At 38.2% G+C, this 23,776-nt stretch overlaps 1 protein-coding gene across 1 annotated transcript in view; it reads left to right on the forward strand.

Annotated features, from left to right (window-relative positions):
• Window positions 1–1,509: 1,509 nt before the first annotated feature.
• The window catches only part of CTTNBP2 (cortactin binding protein 2), a 150,600-nt gene continuing 128,333 nt past the window's right edge, over window positions 1,510–23,776 (forward strand). Inside the window, 2 exon segments of the mRNA XM_081283104.1 lie at window positions 1,510–1,726; window positions 13,035–13,142. Of these exon segments, the coding sequence (XP_081139230.1) occupies window positions 1,646–1,726; window positions 13,035–13,142 (189 nt within the window). The 5' untranslated portion in view covers window positions 1,510–1,645.

The raw sequence follows: 23,776 nt of genomic DNA on the forward strand, positions 1-23,776 counted from the left end.
GTAATAGTTATCTGTAAAGTCAAAGAAAACAAATAGTTGAGCCCTCTGCTCACAGAATTGCCTGCAGGTGATTTCTAAGACTCTGACCCTTAACCCCAGAGTTCCAGGTGAAAGTTCTTTCTTGACCTCTCTTTACTGTGAGGGAACTTTTTAGATTTTATCTATCAACCCTTTTGGGGGGTCTTCTCAGATTTTTTATCTGGTCTGGTTTGTGTCATATTTGGATCCATTTTGGAAAGTGGAACAATTAAAGTGTCCAAACCTTTCATTAGGAGTCTTCCATTTAAAAAACAAAGGAAGAAAGAAAGAAAAAGCTTTTGATCTGATCTCTAACCCTTGGACTAAACATTCCAGTCATTCATCTTCCAGAATTTCAAGTACAGGATTTCATTGTGGTTTGATTCTACTTCTTTAAGACCCAGCTTGAATGCCTCAATTTGATTTTGTGCTTTCAACACAGTTCCTGGGATCTGGAGATTTGGGAAGGGCTGTACCATATGGTCTTGATAAGGTGATAGATTTTCACATTCTGCAAATTGGCAAGAAAGGGTAGACACTGAATCAGATGCAGGAAGGGAAAATTAATGTTTGGGCCTCACTCATTAAATTCTTGAGCCCTGCATTTCCCAAAGAATTTTTTTTTTCCCTTTTGCAATATTGAGGGAATGAAGCCAAGGCCTCTCTCGTGCTAGCCAGGCACTCTGCACTATAGAATCAAATTTAACAAAGGTGTGTGTGTGCATCCACGTGTCCTCACATGCAGGGGTTGGAGTCTTCTAACCTCTTTCATAAGGTTCTTCTAACCTTCCTTTAAAAAGCTATGGCATTTAACACTTAAGTTTTTCAGAAGAGACATCCGACTTAGGAGTTAAAGAACAAAAAAGGGCCTCTTCTTTGGGAGTCCATAGAACAAAAACGGGCCTCTTAGCTTTCTTTGAAAAGGAGACTGCATAGAAAGGTACCCGACGAGAGGCACTAAAAGATAACATGTCTTTTTCATCTGGGAGTTGATAGTTTGGGGAGAAGAACCACAGTCGATGACAGGATAAAACAAAGTCAGGCGTATATACATAGAGGGTAAAAGACTTATGTAAAGGTGGTACAAATGTCCTGGCGGCAAGAAAATTTAAGAAAAAGAAATTTTAGAAGGGGTTCCTTAAGTAATTTCTAATTGGCGGACGGCGGAGTGGGTAGAGGGAGCTTAAGTGAAGGATTTCCCTTGATCTTGGAGAATTCAGAGTCAGGAGCCTGCCTTTCAATCGGGTCTATGCGGCGCTTTTGGCTTGGTGGAGGCTTGCTTGGAGATCGCCTTGTGGGCACTCTCTTTCCTTCATCTCTTCTAGCATCGGTGTCCTTGGCTCCTCCATCTGCGCGCTGGCCCACAGGGGTCCAGGTCGCGTCCCTCTTCTGGTCCCCTGGCGGGCGCGCGCGGGGACTGCGCAGGCCGGCGGCGGGGAGGGGCGGGCTGAGCGGCCCCGGCGCGCCGCGGGTTAAGTGGTGGGGGCGGCGGCGAGGGGCGGAGGGAGTGCCGCGGCCCGGCTCCGAGCGCCCGCGGCCCGCAGCGGGTTAAGCGCCGCCCGCGCGGAGAGGGCTGAGCCCCGAGCCGCCGCTCCGAGCTCGCATTCGGATCCGCTAGAGCAGGAAGATGGCGACGGACGGCGCGAGCTGCGAGCCCGACTTGTCCCGCGCCCCCGAAGACGCAGCAGGGGCTACGGCGGAGGCGGCGGTAACCGAGTTCTCGGGGTGGGCGCGGGAGGTGTGTAGACGCGGGTCGCAGGATCCAGGTCCCCGTCCCGGGGACGCTCCTTAATCCCAAACACCTCGAGATGTCCCTTTCTTCGGGCGCCCCCAGGGCCAGAGACTGGTTTGAGTGGGACGGGGCGGCCACCTGGGTTAGGGATCCCTTCTGTCCTTTAGGGCGCCCTGTGCGTGTCCTGTGCAACCCTTACGCCCACTCCCTCCACCGGGGGGCATTTTGACCCGGAACGAGGGCTGAGTGTGTTTCTTGTCGAATCTGACCCCCCATTGTTCACCTTTCGCTGCGCGCGTGGCTGTGAGCGCGTGTCCCCGGGGTGCCTGGCACCTCTCAGTGGACCCAGGAAAGCAGGGAGAGGGAGGCGGGCCATCGCCAAGCAGGTGTGGGGATGCCCATTGTGTGTTTCTCTTCTTGTGCCTTTGGGAGGCCAGTTGGGAGAGGCCCGCGCCCAGCTGTGGGCGCTGCTGCAGCTGAGCGACAGCACTTTAGGTAGCTGCTTGCTGCTCCATCACTTGGTGGTGGTGGTGGTGGGGTCGTTCTTCCAGAGGCGATGCCCTGGCAAGGTGGAGGTTCTGCACCTGGTTTCTGGATATTGTTTTCACCTGGGGTCTGGAAGCCAAATGGGCTGCTTCCCATGGCTCATCCGGTGTTTAGCACCATGAATATATCCATGTATTGACACTTGCTCGTGTTTTCCACCTTTTCCCTGATGAAGGCTGGACCCACATTTCCTGGGTGCAAAAACCTTACCGGGGCTTGAAAACCAGCTTCTCTGGAGCTGCAAAGATCTGCAAAGAAAGGCAGATCTGGGAGCACCTCCCACTCTTGGCGCGATCCCGCTGCTCCGGCTGAGGATTCGGGGTGGGATGGAGTGAGCCGGGCTTGGACGCCCCCTCGGTTCCTCCCACCACCTGAGAGAAGTCGGTGCGGGAGGCAGCAGAGGGCAGGGCAGGGCGTAAACAGCACGGGCTGTTTTAACTTCCTCCCACCTCTGGAGGTAGGGCTTTCTGGAGAGGGAGAGGAGAGATGTGGAGGAAGGCACTGTGGGTGAGAGGAGCTGTGCTTGAAAAGGAAAGGAGAAACGGAGGAGGAGGGCTGCTGATTTCCGCTTGTGAAACTGGCAAATTTGGAGCTCAAACTTTTGCGAAAATTATTTTCATCCCTAGTGTGGAAAATGTGGAGTTTTAAAAGATTTATGGTGAAACCTTTTCACTCTCTGAGTTCTCCTCTCCAAGGTCTAATAAGAAAGCTAGATGTTAAAACAACAAACCTCTCTGGAAAGCTGAAATGATTGGGTACTTATATACCCAAAAGATGGTGAGGGAAAGGCAATGAAAGGAAAAGGAGGTGGTATGTTGTAAACCAGCAAGGTTGGATTTGTTTGTTTAGCCTATGTAGAATGAGCTTCTTTCTATTCTCAATATTTTAATCACCTGACAATTAAACCAAGCCCAGACATCTGATTAGTGATGTGTAGCTGACATATAGTTTCGTTAGATTGTAAACACCACCTTGTTTACAAGAGGATTTTGGAATTAACAAGGTCAGTGTTTCCTCTCTGTTTTAAAAATTTAGGAGTCTGAATTTCACTGCTGATCATTGGGGATTTGATGATTTTAGGCTTGTCAATGGGAATAACCATGGAAAATCTGAAAATGAACCTCCTTTGTTATTTTCATAGAATCCTTTGGGGTTCTCAGATGCAGCAAAAGTCTCCATCTGATAGTTTTTTTTTTTTAAACAACTCGATTTTTAAGATATTTTGCTGCCTTATGCAGTACAACTGGGCATGATATTTTTCAAAATAAATTTGACTTAAAAATGCATGGTCCACTTTATCATCCCTTTGAAGTACAGATAGATTGCATTAAAGAAGAGGCAGAGAAATATCTGTCATAATTGCTTCTTATCTAATAGCTAAAAATCAAAGGCATATGTATGCATTCTGAGTTCTTTTAAAAGAGAACTTTTTTTATTTTAGCAAGAAATTCTTTTTTGCATGTTAGAGATTTATTTCATTTCAAATTGGTTTACATATTGTGCATTTTTATATATACATTTGGCAGTAGTGAGCCAGTGGAGCCTCCAAAGCAGTAGGCTATTTTTGAAAGTGAGTGTTTTCACTAAGTTTTGACTATTTAGATTGTTGCTTAGGAACAAGTTTAATTTATAGTTTTCAGTTTAATATCATTTTCAGTGGAGTGTTTTAAATTTAGTTTGTGATCCTTGTTCTTAGCTGTTTGAATCCTGAAAGCATCCCAAGTGTAAAGAGGGCTAACAGTTACATTATTCAATAGGATCATATTAATAGTCTTTGCTATGAACCATGCTGGGAGACATGGGTTATTTTCAGTGTCTTAGCCAAATGTAATGACTTTTATAGGCCATATTGCTATTTTAACTCCAAATGGATAAGGCAGTATGGAAAAAAAAAATCTTCCTGCTTTTTATTGTCACCAAAGAATTTAGGAATGAAAGGAAAATGGAGATCTTTTAAAAGCTATATTTGGGATACCAACCAGCAGCCTTACCATTCTGAGCTTTCTTTAGCAGCTAATATGCAAAAAAAAAAAAAATAGGTATAAATTTTGTTGCCATGGTGATAGAGACAAAGAGAAACTTGGACAATATGTTTGTTTAAAAATGCACAACAGTGATATTAAAACAACTTAATGGCTGGATTATTGTTTCAGTGGCAATATTGAATGTAAACGCAATGAGAGAATCTTAGTTGATTTTGCTAATTTTTAAAAGCTAAATTGTTGTTCTATGACAACTATAAATATTGAAAGTTTCACAAAATAAAATTTGCTGATTTATCGAATATCATTGAACATTTACAAGTTGAAGCATCATGAGTAACATCTCTGCTGACCTAAAGTGACGTATCGTGTTAATAGAAACTGACATACACCAAGATATCATAGGAGAAATTGTGGTCTTATGAGAGGCACAAATAATTTGCAATAGAAGTATTGGGAGAAACAGCAGAGAGAGGGTTCCTAGTGGAAGGATCTGGAAATGCTGTACAGAATGAGGACATTTCACCTGGGGATTAATACAAAGTGGATGTGAACAGAGACTGCCTGAAGGAGTGTGCACCTGCGTCTGGTTCTTGGGGTTATTTAAATCATGACACATATAAAAGACTTTCAAAAGTGAGTGCAGAGGTTTCCATTTTGACCTCAGCTGTATGCTTTAGAAAAAAAAATAGTTTAAAATTTGAAAAAATTGAAATAAAATTTCCTCAGAGGTTAGAATATGACTGTTTTCAGTGTGATGCTTTTCATTCTTCTTAAATTATAAGCAGTATGTTTCTGTTTGCACCTGCTTTGTTTTCTTTGGACTTTATTATTGTCATTGCCTTTGCTCTTGTCATTGTTTTTCTTACAGGAGCAGTTTTATGTAGAGAAAAACATTTGTATTATTTGTAATTGAATTCATGCCTAGACTGAATTGCCTGTTGGTTCTGTCCTCATGTGCGTGACATAAGTTTATGAGTTCAGAAATGTTTCATAGTCTTAGTACTCAGTCATTTGCAGATATCTGCTGTTGGTCATATGTAATCAAGGATGTGACGAGGAGAGAACAGACTCAAAGAGGATTGTGTGAATTTATTTGCAAAAGAAATCAAAGGTTACTTATCCCAGTGCCAGTCACATGGCAAGTATTTTACAGATGTCTATTGAATGAAAAAAAAAGGAAAGAAAATCCATTAAAAAGCTATGTCATCATAATTAATGTTGGTTGGCTAATTGGAAAATTTTGTTACCAGGTTATAATGAAATTATTGCCCTATGGTTTTTATTAACATTATAGATATTAGAGACCTTGAATCAAAAGATTTTCATTTTACCCCTTTCTAAACTGCTTTTATCAATGAATTTGAAAAATGCTTCCAGATTTTTAGTTTAATTTTCAACACTATTAATTTTCTTTTTAGATTACCTCTCTTCCAAATGATGATTGAGGCTAGCCGTGTAGTGGTGGTGACTGTACCACTTCCATCCAGAAGATTTGTGACAGTAGAGTCAAGGCCATATAACCCATTTGGACTTGGAGGAGGGGATGATTGAGGATAAGGTGTAAATGTGGGAAAGTCTGGAGACAGAGAATGGGAATAAAAAGAAAGATTGGCCAGGAAGGAGGCAGTTAGGCGAGGTTTTTGAATAGACTACAGATGCACAAACCATGGGAATTCAACTTTAAATGCATTTAGGAAGGATGAAGCCATATCTCTTCCCAATTTACATGTACTTGCTGCCTAAACACATCTGAATGTGGCTTTAGAGAGAGCCTTTGTAAGAATCCTATTGATTGGATCCTCTCTATGGGAGCTCTTGGAAAAGGAGATTTGTCTTTTCTCCTTGATGATTTGGTAAAGAAATAGAGAACAGACACCAGAGAGTAATGATGATGGCATTGACAGTAAAGATTGACAGAATTTTAGTCTGATCTTTTATAAATAACCTTTACAAAGATGACATCATGTTACTAATGCTGTGTGCACAATGGTGTCATCAATGCGGAACCTGATTTTAGGGAGGAGATTATCTCTGAATAAATTTTTAAGAAACAACTAATAACTTGAGGATCTATTTGCAAGGTTAGTATAGTAAATGAAGTATAATCAAGTCAACATTGTTTTGTGGAGTGAGTGCTTATTTGTAAATTATTTAGTTTTGACATTGCTATGTTTCATGGGAAAGACAACTGGAATGATTCCAAAAAGTCTGCTTGAGTTCTCCCACAAAAGGGCTTCATAGCTGCAAGAGAATAATTTAGCCTTCCATGCCCCAGCCTCTTCACTTTGAAAATCAGCATGCTGACATTTGCCACCTACTGATCAAGACAATATTCTTCAATGCATTGCAAGCTTCTTAAAGGACAATTATTAGGTGGAAATACTTTTATTTTTCTGCAGCCTATTCTTTCCCTGAAGAGGAAATGGAGACTAAGAGGAGTTTTGAAAGAAGGAAAAGAGAGGTAGCTGGGCCTAATTATCAGATGCTGTCACCCCTGACTCAGCCACTTTTCTGCTTTTCATTTCAGCTTTCTCTTAGTTAAAATTAGTTACATCCATTACCAGTTTTCCTTCCTGACATTGTTTCCTTGTCAGTATTACCTCCTCCCAATACACTGAAAGTGCCTTGTCTTGCAGGAAAGACAAAAGACCCCAGGCAGTGTGGTTGACTTGAGGACCCTTTGTTCTCTATATGTTGTTTTAAAGATTTCCCTAGTTTAGGTTACTCTAAATGATTTTTTAAACAATCAATGATTGAATGCTCAGTTACTTAGTTGCTTCTAGAGTGGACTATAGCATTGTATCTTAGTTGCCTGTAGAATGTTGTACCTTAGTGAGCTACATTTCATGCTGTTTTATGCTGCAGGCAATAGGCACTTTTTTTTTTTTTTTTTTTTTTTTTTTTTTTTTTTTTTTTTAGAGAGAGAGAGACGGAGAGAGAGAAAGAGAGAGAATATTTTTTAATATTTATTTTTTAGTTTTCGGCCGACACAACATCTTTGTTTGTATGTGGTGCTGAGGATCGAACCCGGGCCGCACGCATGCCAGGCGAGCGCGCTACCGCTTGAGCCACATCCCCAGCCCGGCAATAGGCACTTAATACCAAAAGTTGGGGGCAGGACACATTTGATAAAATCAGGTGAAGATGTGATATTCTTGCTATCCTGACACACATAGTAAATGTGAGGGAATAGAGTTACCAGAGAATATAAATTTAGTACTGAAAGTAAATGTAACCGGCAGGATATGATTAGTTGATAGATAAGTTAATACAACAGACTCTAAGTCCAAATTGAGAGAACAAAAGATTTCTAGAGTCACAAAAATGGAAGCTATGCTTCTTGTTGAAGATAAGTATCAGATGAATATGAAGAATAAGGAGGACCAGGGAGAGCAGAATCAGAGGTATGCGATCCTCTCATGAAAACTCACTCTTCCATGTAGAGAGAGAAATCAGGAGGAATAATTTCAAGGCAAGAGGTAACGACAAATTTTAAAATGGTCTAAATTCATGAGAAACATTGTATGTTCTTCATGAAAAGTGTCATAATTGGCTAAATTCATATTCTATGTACTTAAAATTTGGACTTAGTTTTTTCATGTCAATAATTCAGTATTAAAATTGTGATCCTTTTGAAGTTTCAAGATGTTTCATTGCTTTCTCTTCTTTATGGTCCTTATTTATCCCAAAGGAAAAAATCTTACTTTCTTAGGAAATTCTAAGTGCATTACTATTAGCATACACTATTAAATGAGGAGCAACCCACATTTCTGTAACTTCTAAGCAAAGAGGCAAAATCAATTTTCCTCAAGTATTTCTCATAGGCCTTCAGTCTTAGGGAATGACCTAAATTTTCTCAGTCCATCAATACAGTTACCCTAATGGTAAATGAAATTAGGATGTTTGGGGCTGGAGGAGTTTTTAGAGATCAATTAGCTCAATATCCATATTTACTGATGAGAAACCTGAGAACCAAACAAATGAAATGACTTGTCCTTCTTTGCTGATTGCTCATTAGCCACATCTCTTGTGCCTTCCAGGCCATCTGCTCTCTCAGACACCCTCACTCTTTCTTCCTTAAGAGACATTGATCAAATGTAGGCACAACTCACTGGGTTTTAAGCTGGGCAGAAGTAGAGAATGTGTTTTCCTAGTAGAACTGTTGCACCTAGCAGCCCGGATAAGACTGGTGTGTTTGGGTAGAGACCTGAGGGGCACTTAGCCACTGTGGTTCCACCATGTTCTGAAGGCTTTTTGGCATCCCATCAATGTGCCAACCCCATTTATTCTTTAAGGTTATGGGCAAGGCCCTTTGGCCCCATTTGGCTGTGACTGTAGAATCCCCCTGAGTTTTAAATTTAGGAGTAGGAGAGTAAGGTATCCTTGGTGGTGACCTGTTTTCAGTTTTAGCAGTTTAAGATGACTCAACTCAGTCAGGTTCTGTTTTTATCTTCTCCTTCTCTCTCCTTCACTGAGCCTGAATGAGAAGATTGCCCTCTGTACACCTACGATAAGTAATTCACGGTGCAAAACTGTTGTTGAAAAAGGGTGTCTCTCCTTTTTCATTTATATATAAGCCTAAATGTATTAATTATAACAAATTAATAATTAATATATGCTACATTAACATGAAAAAATTAATATGCAATAAAAACAATGCATCAATATAGCATACACCAATATACATGATTTGTTGTATCCCAAAGAGGATACAACAATAGGATCTTCTCTATTTGGTGAATAGACCTGGGTTAGATTACACTGCCATGACAGATTTTTTTTTTCTCCCATATGAGATAAGATCCATGCCAGATGTTCGTACTGTATGCATTTACTGCATATACTGTCTGGTGCAATTCCTTGGTAGCACTTTCCCTGGCATATAGTACTTTTCCTGGCATATGGATCAGACCTTAAGAGCAGTCATTAGAGTTAAAATCCAACAGATATGCTTTATTTTTTATTTTTGAGTTTCTTTCTGTTGCTATGAGAGCTAGGTGTAAGAAAGCTTAGACTATTAGCATTTCCTTGGGGTAGAGGGGTTCATGTTTTTTTGAGTGCCCTGATGGACCGCTTAGTTTTTTTATTTGGCATGTTTTGGATCTGTTCTGTTTTTTGTGTTTTTTTTTTTTTTTTTTTTGAAAAATTACCAGGGTAGTATTTTATCAACAGGAGATTTAAAACAATTCCTTTTGTTCTTGAATCAAGAAGCATTAATGATTTTTCTCTATATCTAAGTATTTTTATCCCATATGTATATCAGATGAATGCCCATTCATATGAAACAAAAATGAAGGTTTTTATTGGAATTTTTGCTTCTAGGCTTGCTTATTTTTCTAAAATTACCAAAGTGCTTTACATTTATTTATAAAATATCTAGAACCTTAAGATTACCACCTATTTTCATGCACTTTTGTTTTTAAACCCTGCTTTGCCAGAATAGGGGATGGGAACATCAGATATGGAGATTAGCAAATTGAAAATATTATTATTATTGGAAATCGGGAATGAGTAGTGTTTTGGTGAGGAAGTATAGATGGAGGTATAGGGGAGAAGGAAGCAGACACACTACATACCTAAAATAATATATATCACCTATATTATGATGTGAGATAGATTTCTAAAATATTCTGTGACAAAGTTTAGCAAGAACCCTATAAACAGTAGTGATGGTAATGGTGGTGGTGGTGGTTATTATTATTATTATTTCCATTACTGGGAATTGAATCCAGGGGTGCTCTACCACTGAGTCACATCTGCAGCTCTTTTTATTTTTTTTATTTTGAGACAGGGTCTTGCTGAGTTCCCGAGGCTGGCCTTGAACTTGCCATTCTCCTGCCTCAGCCTTCCAAGTAGCTGGGATTACAGGCGTGTGCCAATGCATTTTTTAAAAAATGAATTTCCCTATCAATTGATGGTAATATATAGAAAAACAGAAGTGTTGTTTGCAGGTTCTGTTGTGATGTCAGTGATGATGGAAGCAGGGCAAACTCTCCTGACTCTAACATGAATCAGAATCTTGGCAATGTCTTCTATAATTTATTAGTTTTTAAAAGGGAGTGCTTTGCTTATGAAGCTTCAGGGAAACAAGCACAATAAAACATACAATTAATTAAAATCTTTAGAACAACCAGCAGCAACATTAATAAAACATTACCTTTTAAAGCACATAAGAATTGCAGCTTATTCTCCCATCTCAGTAGGGGGGAAAACAGAATAAAAGTCTGTCTTTCATCATTGTCAATAAACTGAGTTTATTGGACTTGCGCTGGTAGATTTTCAAAGAATAGGCTCTTAGCCAGTGTCCCACTTCTCCCTACATAAAACATCTGGGATAGTAAAAACAATTGCCGGCCTTTATTTAGCACTTACTTCACTTATGTGTTCTTATTTAATCCTCACAAGAACTTTGCAGAGTAGATGCTAGTGTTACTGTTGTATAGATGAGAAAGCAGAGACTCAACCAAGTTATTGAAATGCTTCTCAAAGTGTCATCCAGCTTGGACCAGCAGCATCAGAAAGAGCTTGCTTATTAGAAAGGCAAACTTACAGCCTCTCTAACAATCAAGACATTCTGAATCAATTTCTAGAGGTAGAGACCTGCAGCCTGTTTTTTAAGTTAAAGTCTCCAGGTGATTCTTACATGCTAAAGTTTTAAATAATATAAGACATAATACTATAGTAGAGTTTGGGACCTGCTATATTGGATTTTACTATTCACAGGGGACATCTCTGAGTTGCCTTCTAAGCTGTGCTCTCCTTCAAACCTGCTATAGGTTTAGCTCGTCTCTTTTTCCATCTTTAGGCCCTGCCTTCCAAATAACTGCTCACTCTAGTGGGTATGTGTAAGAAGAAACAATTTACATAGGAAAATTCTTTGAAAATCTTTCTCAAGGGATCCATCTAGGTCTTGTCTCTTTCCCATTTATCATTGTGTCCCCTTCCAGATGGCTCTTTTGAAGTGAGATATGACTAGTTCTGGTCAGGTCTTGTGAAAGCCCCTGAAGTTGTTCGTGGTCTCTGCTGTGTTTACTCCTGTTTATGCACAAAGACAATCTGGTGGTAGATGTAGGTGCTAAGCCAGTTGTTACTGCACTTACAGAATGCGTTCTGGAATTCTGATACTGTATGATACTGTATGGTCAAGTGTGCACACAAATTATAGCACTTGGTTGGATGTCCTGGTTTTACCATTTACTGGTTACATGATCTGTGTATGTTATCTGACTTCTCTGAGTTGTGGTTTTCCTAACTAAAAAAAACAGAGATGATGATGTCATGTGGATTAGATGTCATGTCATTATTTCTTTGAGAATACTTTGAAAACTGTTGGGTGCTATACAAATGTGAAGTAATGTTCTGGAATGCACTGAAGAACAGCTTCTGAGGTTGGGTGTACCAAGAAATTTGGGCATAGATATGAGTTTCCTTCCAAGGATGGGATAGTCAAATGAAAGTTTCCATAGAAGAGAGAAGCATATTGCGTGTTTTTGGAGGACTTCAGTCTTTGGACTCACCCAGACCCAGCTGAGAACACATTAACTGATCTTCTCTCCACTATATCTGTAATATAGATGTTAGAAGACCTAATTGTAAAAGTTATTGTGAGGAAAGAAGTTGAAGATAAAAGAATTTGGATCCAGTGGTATATCAATGTGATTTAATGCTGTAAGATTGGATGTAGTCATGATGGAAGGAATGTGGAGAACATGATAGGGCTTGGAGAGTACTGTATGAGAAGTTATGACCCCCAGGGCCGTTGTGCTGACTCCTCATAGTGCAACTGTGTCTCTGGCAGGCTGACTTGTTCTAGCCTCAGCTCCACACCTAGCCCTCCTCATAGAATAAGAAGCTACAGGGAATTTGCCTAAGAAAGCACTTCAATAACTTAATTGTAGAGTTCCATAGGCCCAAATAACTATAAGTGGGTTGGTTGTTCAGGCTTATTAAAAGTGAATCTGTCTGCAGTGAGCATGTGTATACATGTTGGTGGGGAAGGGTGGGCAGTATGAAGAACACGTTCCTTTGAAATGGGTAACTATTAGTTGGCTCTGTGGATTATTTCCTTTGGAAATGTGAATCTGGATTTACCTAGTCATTCTACTTTTGAAGAAAAGCCACAATTCTAGAATTATGTATTTATTTATTTGGTGATATTTTCAAATTTCTTTTTTTTTTCCTTTTCTTTTTTTTTTTTTTTTAATGTAGTTTGAATGCAGGGGAAAGTTTTTCTGTGGCTCAAGTAACACACATCTGTGGGCCAGATTTGGTTGTAGGTTGCGCACTAGTGGCCTCTGCTGCAGAGTGTTCTATAAACATGACCTGTTATTATAGGGTCTCCTGGAATTTATAATAACCTCCCAGGAGCCTTTATGTTGGGACCCTTCTAAGAATACATCTGTGTTTTCTTTTCTGCCCTCCAACCAGCCCCCACCTCACCCTGACATATACCAGGCCTGTTTTGACATAACTCCAGGGACTCTAAATGTGTGCCACATAATTTGGAGAGATTCTGATTGAGGTGTGCAGGCAGTCTGGGGAACTATATCTCCTTAGAGGGGAGATTTGAGAAAGTGGCATCATGGCTTTTACCTCTCCTAAAAGATTAAGGTATAGATTGTCTTCAATTTCAACAGCATATTAGCATCTTTTCTGAACCACTGGGATAAAAAGGACCTATCGTATATCTGTAGAATATATGTATCTTTCTTAAGAAATAGTTTTTCATTGCATTTTTAAATTTTGTGCTACAGAAAAAAGAATTCGATGTGGACACCCTCAGTAAATCAGAGCTGCGGATGCTGCTAAGTGTGATGGAAGGGGAGCTGGAGGCCAGAGACCTTGTCATTGAAGCTCTGCGGGTAAGAACATTCTGGAGCAAGGTCTCCTTGTGTATCATTCTTTTCTCAAAGGGCCACTAGCAGAGCTGTTTTTAATTTTTAAATCAAATAGATTTGAAATGTTCCATCAGGATAAAATGTGCCTCTCACTCCGGACACCAACCCTTTATAAGCTTGTAAACAAACACTGAAGTCAAATGGCTCTTTACATGTTGGGGACTGAGAACAAATTGTTGACTATGGAAGGCTTGATAAGTCAGTTGTATTATTCCAGCAATTTTTTGTTGTTGTTGTTTCACATACTTATTTGGTTAAAGACATATTTTTAGAAGACTGGTAATTTAGTTTCTTGCATTGGATATGTTGGCAGTGAGGAAAAATAAAGAGTCATTTATAAAAAAAAATGTTGCTGATACTAGATCTTTTTTCTTCCTATATAAATGACAAATAATTTTTTTATTTTCAGAAATTTAGTGTTTAAAAAGTCTATAAATATATCTATATTTACATAAATATATAAATACTTATATCTTTAGGTTATTATTTTTATCTGATCTTACAATAATTTTAAAACTATTTCCATAGTATTGCAAAGAATATGTTAAATGTCTTAATTTTTCTTTTTGCCTTCAGTATATTTTCACAGAATTGAAGTTGATACAGTAGATGTATGACGACCCCTCAATTTGGTGTCAGAAAAATGGGGAGTATATTTGTACCATCTGCAGACCAATATTGAGCTGAAGGTGTTTTGAATAAGTTTAAATAGATGTTTGCAGTTTTGTTATGAGATATGACCATCCTGTTCCACATTAGGAACATACGTATTTTTTGTTTGTTTATTAGTATTTTTTTCAGATGTTGATGAACCTTTATTTATTTATTTATTTATTTATTTATACACGGCACTAAGAATTGAACCCAGTGCCTCGCACATGCTAGGCAAGTACTCTACCACTGAGCTATAACCATAGCCCCAGGAACATACATATTCTTGAATGAACTTTTGGGAGAATTGCTGAGGCAGTACATCACTGAGATGTGTGAATTTCAGCTCAAGGACAGGATAAGGGCACAGTCACCAGCTAAGGCAAATAGTATAGCCTCTTAAGACCAAACAGGAAGTGAAGAGTTCCACCTCCACCTTAAGGATTTTTCTAATCCTTTCTGTTTACATGTTAAAGGGGTCAGCGTTGCACACAAAACATTTGAAAATTTAGTGAAGTCTGTTTTTTTTTTATGTTGCCTTAGAAACCATATCTATTTCTATTTTTAATTTCTTTGCATTATTATTTAATTTCTTTGCATTTTCAAATGTAGGAGTAGAGATAAAGGCTTGATAGTGACTTGCCAAAGAGAACATTTTTCATAGAATCAAGGAATGTCAGAATTACAAGAAGCCTTACTTGATATCATAGACCAGAGGTTTGCATCCCTATCAGATCTTGTCTCATTTTTTATAAAATATTATTTACTATGCTTCCCTGAAATTTATGGATAATTGTATGTGTAAGTGAATTATACTAAAAATTAAACCAAATACATGACACAATACACTATGATATAAAGAAAATAGGAAATTATTATAATTGGATGTATTTCCAACATATATACTAAAGTATAACTATACTTGAAGGCATGAAAAAGTAGATGGCCTTTTGAACTATGTATACACTAGTTATAAAAGAATTCTGATCCTAGTGTGCCATAACATTGACTCAGATGCAGTGAGGTGACTTTTTAAATCAGAGAATGACTTTAGGTAAAGTTTAGCAAAAGTGTACATTTATATAGGAGTTGAAACCCTGGAAGACTCAGTTTGTTAAAACAACTTGTTAAGGTACATGGAATTACTCTCCTGGCTTGAATGTGTGAACTGAAGGTTCTAATGAAAGGAATGTGTAGAGGAACGTTTCAAAGTTTGGGGGGACCTAGGACAGTTTCGGGATCAGTGCCCAATCCTTCTCCCTACCCCATAAGGGCCAATTACTGTGAAAACTAAACATGCTCTTGCTTGTATCCATGGCACCTTGGAGGGCACTTGTGGAGCACTGGCTAAGACCAGACTCCTTTGTTTATAGATTAAAACCAACCAAACAAAAAGGAAGCCCAAAGAGATGTTGATCTGTCTAAGATCACAATGTGGTGTGCATGGGAGTCTTCTAGGTTCATTTTCACACAACCTCCCTTGGGGAACTCAGTGTATATGGAGATTTTCAAAAACTTTCTTTTTCTTTAATTATGATGATATGATATATTTACATATTTATGACCCTGTTTTTAAGAATAGGTAATAATGTCATCTTCATATACCAATAGTAGCCAGCATAGACCCTCTGTGGTGATTTACTGATTGACTGTTTATTCCCTGGAGCATTCACCGTAACTACTGAAATATTTACTTAGATCCAAATGTGTCATTTAGTTGCCTTTCCCTCCCACATTTCTTTTTTATTTAATACAATATTTTTATTGAAGGGGAAATTGTATTTTAAAAAGTAATATTAATTACTTAAATTGAATTGCAAAACTCTGAACTGAAGTCCACTTTAATCTCATAGAAAACATTTTGTCAATGATTGCCTCTCATTCACATGAGATAGCAGTACATCTTTGAATAAGTATATATGTTCAAATGAAGCCCAGAAGGAAATATTTTGGAGTTTTATTAGAGGATGTGTTAAAAGAGAAGCAGCAATAGCAAGATAGCCACAGAGTCTTTTGAGTTAAATTTAATTGAATATTCAAAATTCGAGTGCACAATTTTATCCAGAAATTAGCAATTCAAGGATAATTGTTCAGATTGCTGTCTTTTGGCCTGCATTTCTTGTCCCCCCTCTTACTACAAGTATTTTTGTTAGTTTCTTAGTCAAAGGGAAACAAAGACAAGATGATGAAAATGATATAATTATAAAACTTTAAAATGACAAAATTATGTGTTTTAGCCTGCATGTAGAGGGTTCAGCCTGCTATCATTAGCATGAGTTTGCATGAATATTTTTTTCATTGAAATAGTGACTGTCTTCAGTGGTTACCTTCGGATTTCCTCCATACCTTTTATTTTCTTTTAGGTTAAATAAATGAGAAATGACTGTATTAAAGATATGGCAGTTCTTCCTCCTAACCTTCATTGATAGACTAACTGTATAGTCCAGACTTCCAATTATTGTTTGCATTGAATTTTTTTTAATTAGCCAGCTCAACAGTTCTTCAGATAGAATGAATTTATAGCTCTGATAACACTGAGGACTATCAGATCATAGAATTGCCTTGTACAAGCAACCGTAGCAAAGAAACCCAATACACCATAGAAACTGATTTCTCTCTCTCTCTCTCTCTCTCTCTCTCTCTCTCTCTCTCTTTCTCTCTCTTTCTCTCTCTTTCTTTCTGTCTCATGACATTCTGGAGTGAGTGATCCCAACTGGAGGGGCAGCTCTATGTTGAGTGGTCATTCAGCAGCCCAGGTTATTTCTGTGTCTTAACTCTCCTTAGGGAGTTATCCTCATCTGTGTGGTTGAAACTGGATCAAAGCCAGCTCCACATCCCAGTGTGTGGTTAGGAGAGAGAGGAAGTGGAAGGCAAGTAACTTCCCTTGAGCACAAGCTTTCTTCTATATAGGGCACTGAGGAGCATTAGAGAGAAATTGTGGACACATCTAGTTGCATAGAAGACTGGAAAATGGCACTGGCTTGCCACTCTGTGGAAGAGGGGACTTTAGAGAACCTTAACAACCTATGAAAGACCGAGAAAGAGGGCTCTTATCCTGGTATAATCATATGAAGCATCCTAGATAGGATAACATAGGATACATATCCTTCTCTCTCACTTTCCCTCAGTAAGTATTTGTTCAGGACGAAGCACATGTAAGTGGAGGTATATTATGCCAAAAATTTTGTGTCTTTAGAAAGTTGTATCCTGACTTAGTATGTTTTAAAAATAATCTGAATAATGTCATTTTGATCCTACTGTTAACTTAGTATGTTCAGAGTTTGCCTGGAATCATCTTTTCAGAAACTTGATCTATTCTTTGAATTCACAATTCAATGTTAAAGCTTTTAAATGATTTTTCTTTAAATTAAAATAGGTTTCTCAACTTCATTCCTGTTGATATATGAGACTGGATATTTTTTATGGTAGAGGGAGCCGTCCTGTATGTCACAGATATTCAGGAGCATCCTACCGTGGCCCCTTCACTCATGACAACCAAAGAAAGTCTCCTCATTAGGGAAAAAATGTTGCCTCAACATGTTGCCCTACTTGGGAAACACTGCTTTAAAGCAACACTGGTCAAAGAAATGCTGCTTTTAAAAATGTTTGCTAGAATGAATGTAAGAACTCAAAGTTGATTCAAATATGTCACATTATGATACAATAATTTTCTTGTGAAACTTTGACTCTTTAAAACTAAAAGTTAACCTGAAAATGTGCCTTTAGCAAATTCCATGATCCTTTTGAAACATGCCTCATATTTTACTATTTAAAATTACGGTCTAGTTTTTTATGCAGAACTTAATTTTCTTCCTTTTTCTTTCTTTCTTTCTTTTTTATTTTCTTTTTTTTTTCCATACAGTATTGAGGATTGAACCCTAAACCTCATGCATGCCATGCAAGTGCTCTATCACTGAGCAACAGTCCCAGCCCCTAAATGTCTTATTTTTCAAATTGAAAAGTCTTTTATGGTTCATGGCTCAGTGCTGGAATCTTGACATAAAACAGAGGCAGTCTATTTTTGCAGGGCAGGGGATTGAACCCAGAACTTCTTGGGTGCTAGGCAAGTGCTCTACCACTGAGCTACATCTCCAGCCCCAAAGGGATATCTGTTTAAGTAGAAGAATGCTTTCACTTTAATTTTCAAAATAGCTACTGTATTGTGTGTTTCTCATATGTCACGTCTGTTAAATATTGATAAAAGAATGACAGTCTCGCTTTTTATTCATTTCAACATGCAGCCTTTTGTATTTCAAAATTCTCCTAGGAATGCAGATAATTGATTGACCAAGACATACGCCTTTTTTATGCTGTTCATTTAATGAATGAATGAATGAGTTTGCTGAGCTGAGCTCATGAAAACATAAATTGTTTCTTTCTCTGCCTGTTGAGATAACACTTTTGCCTGTCTAGGGAAAGGAAGAAGTGTGTTGACCAGATTTTGTGTTGTTTCTGCAGGCAAATCAGTTTTAATAATGTCCAAATAGCTCATGGTTTTAAAAATATCTTTCTTTTTTGTCCAGTAAGACAAACACAAGAACTATCAATTTTGATTTTTTAAAGAAATTGTATTTTCTCTGAACAGTTATCATTAGTGGAAAAATAGATGACAATCAGGTAAAAATCCTATTTTTAAATACTGGAATGAAGGTGATGTTGCAACAGATCAAAGTGTTTGTTATAATTTCTGGTCCATTTAATCAGCAATGGAAGTCAGCGAACGATGCTTCCTTGCTGATTATTATCAATACATTATTGATATATTTGTATCTATTGAATATAGACATTTATGATGTCATCATATATTCATGATGTCGTGAATATATAAGAAAAGCAAAGATGAGGCCTTCCCATCTCTGTGATGTACCACTTGATCCACATTGGTTGCAGGATAAAGCCAGGACTACAAATAGGGTAAAACCAGGAATATATTTTAAACACTTTGAAGATTATTACAGTTTGGGGGACTATCCAATGATAAGTTCAGAATTACTCCCATGTGACCTGAAAATACAAGGTGTTCCCTTAAGGCATTCTGTTACAATTTAGCCACCTGGTCTTAACATTCAGAGTCTGAAGTACAAGCCTTGAGTTTTTGTGGAAATTTCCCTTATTACATTTATGATTAGTTATGTATCTTGATTGTAAGAGGAAATAAGGGTATAAAGCAGTACTCTTAAAATTATGCTTTTCTTATCTATGGCATTTAAAAATATTTAAGATTTATGTTTCTAACTTTCCAATTTTCTGAGTCAAATGTAAATAGTTTTTGAATAAATGAAAAAAAGACAGAAAAAGTCATATCCCATGTCTCAAGTGGTACTTGAACTGAGTGAAAAAGTCTGTGCCTTTGGTCAACAGATATTTATTGTCTTTGTTATGCTCTAGGCATGTTCTGGGCATCAAGGGTACAGTGAAGAACAAGAAGCATTATTTCTTTCCCATGGATCTTAGACTCCAGTGGGAGAGATGGGTGTTAAAGTGATCAAAGAAAATCTTTAGACAAATTATATTTACACAGTTTGTTTGAACAAAGAATTGGGCAGTGTACAGAATCAGAAAAGGTTTAGAGAACTCTGCTGGGCAGTGTGAGCAGTGGTTGTAGACAGAACAAGGATTGGTTGCAGTTAGGCATTTGCCTTGTTTGGATGTGTCTGATCAGTTGGAAGTCTGTGATTGGATAAAACTGAGCTCCTTGTGATTGGCTGATTCTGAGCTGCTTTTAAAATATTTTTTTTTAACTTCTAAATTAGGTTTATATTTGTATATATATGGAGTTATGTGGTTGTTTGTTATATAGAAACCCAAAGTATGGAAACAGCCTCAAGCCAATGGACTTCCTGCTTATTTGATTTTAAGACAATAAACAAATTTATCTAAGTACAAATTATAATTATGGAAGAAAAAGAAGGAATGCTGTGAGAGATAAGGAAAGGAGTGATGTTTTAGAATGATCAGGAAAGGCTTATCTGAGGAGGAGATACCTCCTGAGACTTGGCAATGGAGAGAGATCATGAATTTAGGTGGAGAGTGGTTCCGGCAAAAGGGGGCAGCATGGGAAAGAATGAAACAAGATCAGAGGAGGAGTGGGAGCCATACAGTGAAGGCCACAGTAAGGCTACATTTGACCCAGTATCAGGTGGGGAGCCATTGGAGTGTTTCCACTTGAGAAAGACTTCAGTTTGATTTACATTTTCTAAAAAAAAAAAAATCTTTTCTAAAAATTGCACAATTTTATTGCATTTTATTTTAGCCTCAAATTTATTAAATGTAAATATTTAAAATACACCGCCAGTACGGGGATAAAAGATATGCAGACCTCCCTAGCTGCTAAGCTGACACAGGACTGCTGAGTGGGAACAGAACACCATCAGGCCATCTGAGTTTTTAGTTGTTTCCCTCTCTCCAGGTGTGGAAAACTGGCTTCCTATCACTTTTTTTCCTTGCCAATGCACAGTTTTTCTCTAAATTGTTATGATTTAGCTGATTATGATTTTTAGTTAAGATTGGTTTAAATTAATATTGATGAAGTTCTCCACTTGATATTTTTTTTGAAAAGGCAAAATTGTATCTTCAGTTTTGTTTTCTCCAATCCACTTCACCTCAGTTCAGATACTTATTTAAAATTTTTTTCTCTTCAGATTTTTATATGGAATAAATTTTATTTTTTAAAAGCCCTCTTCTTTCAGAATTGAAGACAAATGTATAGTTCCAATGGTGTACTTAACGCAAAATCAGATTCCTTCTTATTTCTTTCATCTGGATTTGGGTAAAAGAGCAGAAGTTAGCTTCACGTAGTGCTGAAAGGGAGTTGGCAAGAAAATATAGGATCTTTCAACAGTGTCTGAATTTTTTTCTGCTCTGATACATCCATGTTGGCCTGCTTTGAATGGGCCATTGCAGTTTTTATGGTCACCTAATGACTCCATACAAAATTGAGATGCTAGAGGGGACAACCTCTTTAACAGCCCTGAATCCCTCTCATGAAATTCGCTTATGGGAAATATAATGGAGTTCTCATTCAGTGTCTATATCAAATTATAATTGCATCTCATATGGGCATTAAAATATTGTGGATAATAAACTCTTAGGAAGCTCTTAACTTACCACAGGGTACATCAGCCTAATTTTGTATATTAGAGTGGTAATTTTTATCCATGGTAAAGGTTGAGACTTGCCAAGTCAAGGGGAACAAACCTCCCATATGCTGACATCTGGGCATCCCAGCCATTCTGTCCTCAAGGGGGCCTTTAAATCTCTAGGCAGATGGGATGGGTAGGTACTTTAATATCACACCTCCTGGCCTCACATGCAGATGCATTTGTATTATGAGGAGTGGACAATGTAATATGCCACATGGCACTGCTCACAGTCTCTGTGCACCTTGAAAGTTATAGGACAGATCCTGTTCACCCACTTCTGGAGTGGGTGTTAATGCTTCTTCCTCAGGGTGGAACTCACACTTCCTAAGTCGCAGACTGCCAGTGCGACACAGGAACCAAAGCTAATCTACTCTGTTAATTTATCTTCACAGCAAGCCTATGGCAAGCTGGGAAACAAGTAGTCATGAAGTCAGAGGGGCATTCTGGATGGTCAGACCACATGCCAAAAGAGTTAGGAGCAGCATCGTTTCTGTGGGCTTGAGTTACCACTGTCTGTGGTCCTGGTGGTCAGTTGTGAGAGCATCTTAGAAAAAGAGAAGTGACTTCTATCACATGTTGCCAGCCAACATTTTTTTTATTGGTTGTTCACAACATTACAAAGCTCTTGACATATCATATTTCATACATTAGAATCAAGTGGGTTATGAACTCCCATTTTTACCCCAAATACAGATTGCAGAATCACATCGGTTACACATCACATTTTTACATAATGCCATATTAGTGACTGTTGTATTCTGCTACCTTTCCTATCCTCTACTATCCCCCCTCCTCTCCCCTCCCATCTTCTCTCTCTACCCCATCTACTGTAATTCATTTCCCTCCATGTTTGTTATCCCATTCCCCTCACAACCTCTTATATGTAATTTTGTATAACAGTGAGGGTCTCCCTCCATTTCATGCAATTTCCCTTTTTTTCTCCCTTTCCCTCCCACCTCATGTCTCTGTTTAATGTTAATCTTTTCTTCCTGCTCTTCCTCCCTGTTCTGTTCTTAGTTGCTCTCATTATATCAAAGAAGACATTTGGTATTTGTTTTTTAGGGATTGGCTAGCTTCACTAAGCATAATCTGCTCTAGTGCCATCCATTTCCCTACATATTCTGTGATTTTGTCATTTTTTAGTGCTGCGTAATACTCCATGGTGTATAAATGCCACGTTTTTTTTTTTTTATCCATTCATCTATTGAAGGGCATCTGGGTTGATTCCACAGTATAGCAATTGTGAATTGTGCTACTATGAACATTGATGTGGCAGTATCCCTGTAGTGTGCTCTTTTAAGGTCTTCAGGAAATAGTCCGAGAAGGGCAATAGCTGGGTCAAATGGTGGTTCCATTCCCAGCTTTCCCAGGAATCTCCATACTGCTTTCCAAATTGGCCGCACACATTTGCAGTCCCACCAGCAGTGTACAAGAGTACCCTTTTCCCCACATCCTCGCCAGCACTCATTGTTGTTTGACTTCATCATGGCTGCCAATCTTACTGGGGTGAGGTGGTATCTTAGGGTGGTTTTCTTAGGTCATATGATTTGCCCAGACTGAGTCAGGAGGATACACACAATTTAAACAGACCAATATCAATGGATGAAATAGAAGAAGCAATCAAAAGACTACCAACCAAGAAAAGCCCAGGACCAGATGGGTACACAGCGGAGTTTTACAAAACCTTTAAAGAAGAATTAATACCAATACTTTTCAAATTATTTCAGGAAATAGAAAAAGAGGGAGCTCTACCAAATTCATTCTATGAGGCCAACATCACCCTGATTCCGAAACCAGACAAAGACACCTCAAAGAAAGAAAACTACAGACCAATATCTCTGATGAACCTAGATGCAAAAATCCTCAATAAAATTCTGGCGAATCGGATACAAAGGCACATCAAAAAAATTGTGCACCATGATCAAGTAGGATTCATCCCTGGGATGCAAGGATGGTTCAATATACAGAAATCAATAAATGTTATTCACCACATCAATAGACTTAAAGATAAGAACCATATGATCATCTCGATAGACGCAGAAAAAGCATTTGACAAAGTACAGCATCCCTTTATGTTCAAAACATTAGAAAAACTAGGGATACCAGGAACTTACCTCAACATTGTAAAAGCTATCTATGCTAAGCCTCAGGCGAGCATCATTCTGAATGGAGAAAAATTGAAGGCATTCCCTCTAAAATCTGGAACAAGACAGGGATGCCCCCTATCACCACTTCTATTCAATATAGTTCTCGAAACACTGGCCAGAGCAATTAGATGAAAGAAATTAAAGGCATAAAAATAGGAAAAGAAGAACTTAAATTATCAGTATTTGCGGATGACATGATTCTATACCTAGAAGACCCAAAAGGGTCTACAAAAAAACTACTAGAGCTAATAAATGAATTCAGCAAAGTGGCAGGATATAAAATAAACACACATAAATCAAAGGCATTTCTGTATATCAGCGACAAAACTTCTGAAACGGAAATGAGGAAAAACACTCCATTCACAATATCCTCAAAAAAAATAAAATACTTGGGAATCAACCTAACAAAAGAGGTGAAAGACCTATACAATGAAAACTACAGAACCCTAAAGAGAGAAATAGAAGAGGATCTTAGAAGATGGAAAAATATACCTTGTTCATGGATAGGCAGAACTAACATCATCAAAATGGCGCTATTACCAAAAGTTCTCTATAGGTTTAATGCAATGCCAATCAAAATCCCAATGGCATTTCTTGTAGAAATAGAGAAAGCAATCGTGAAATTCATATGGAAAAAATAAAAGACCCAGAATAGCAA

This window comes from Spermophilus citellus (genome assembly GCF_964194105.1).
Source record: "Spermophilus citellus genome assembly, chromosome: 3".
Classification (NCBI taxonomy): domain Eukaryota; kingdom Metazoa; phylum Chordata; class Mammalia; order Rodentia; family Sciuridae; genus Spermophilus; species Spermophilus citellus.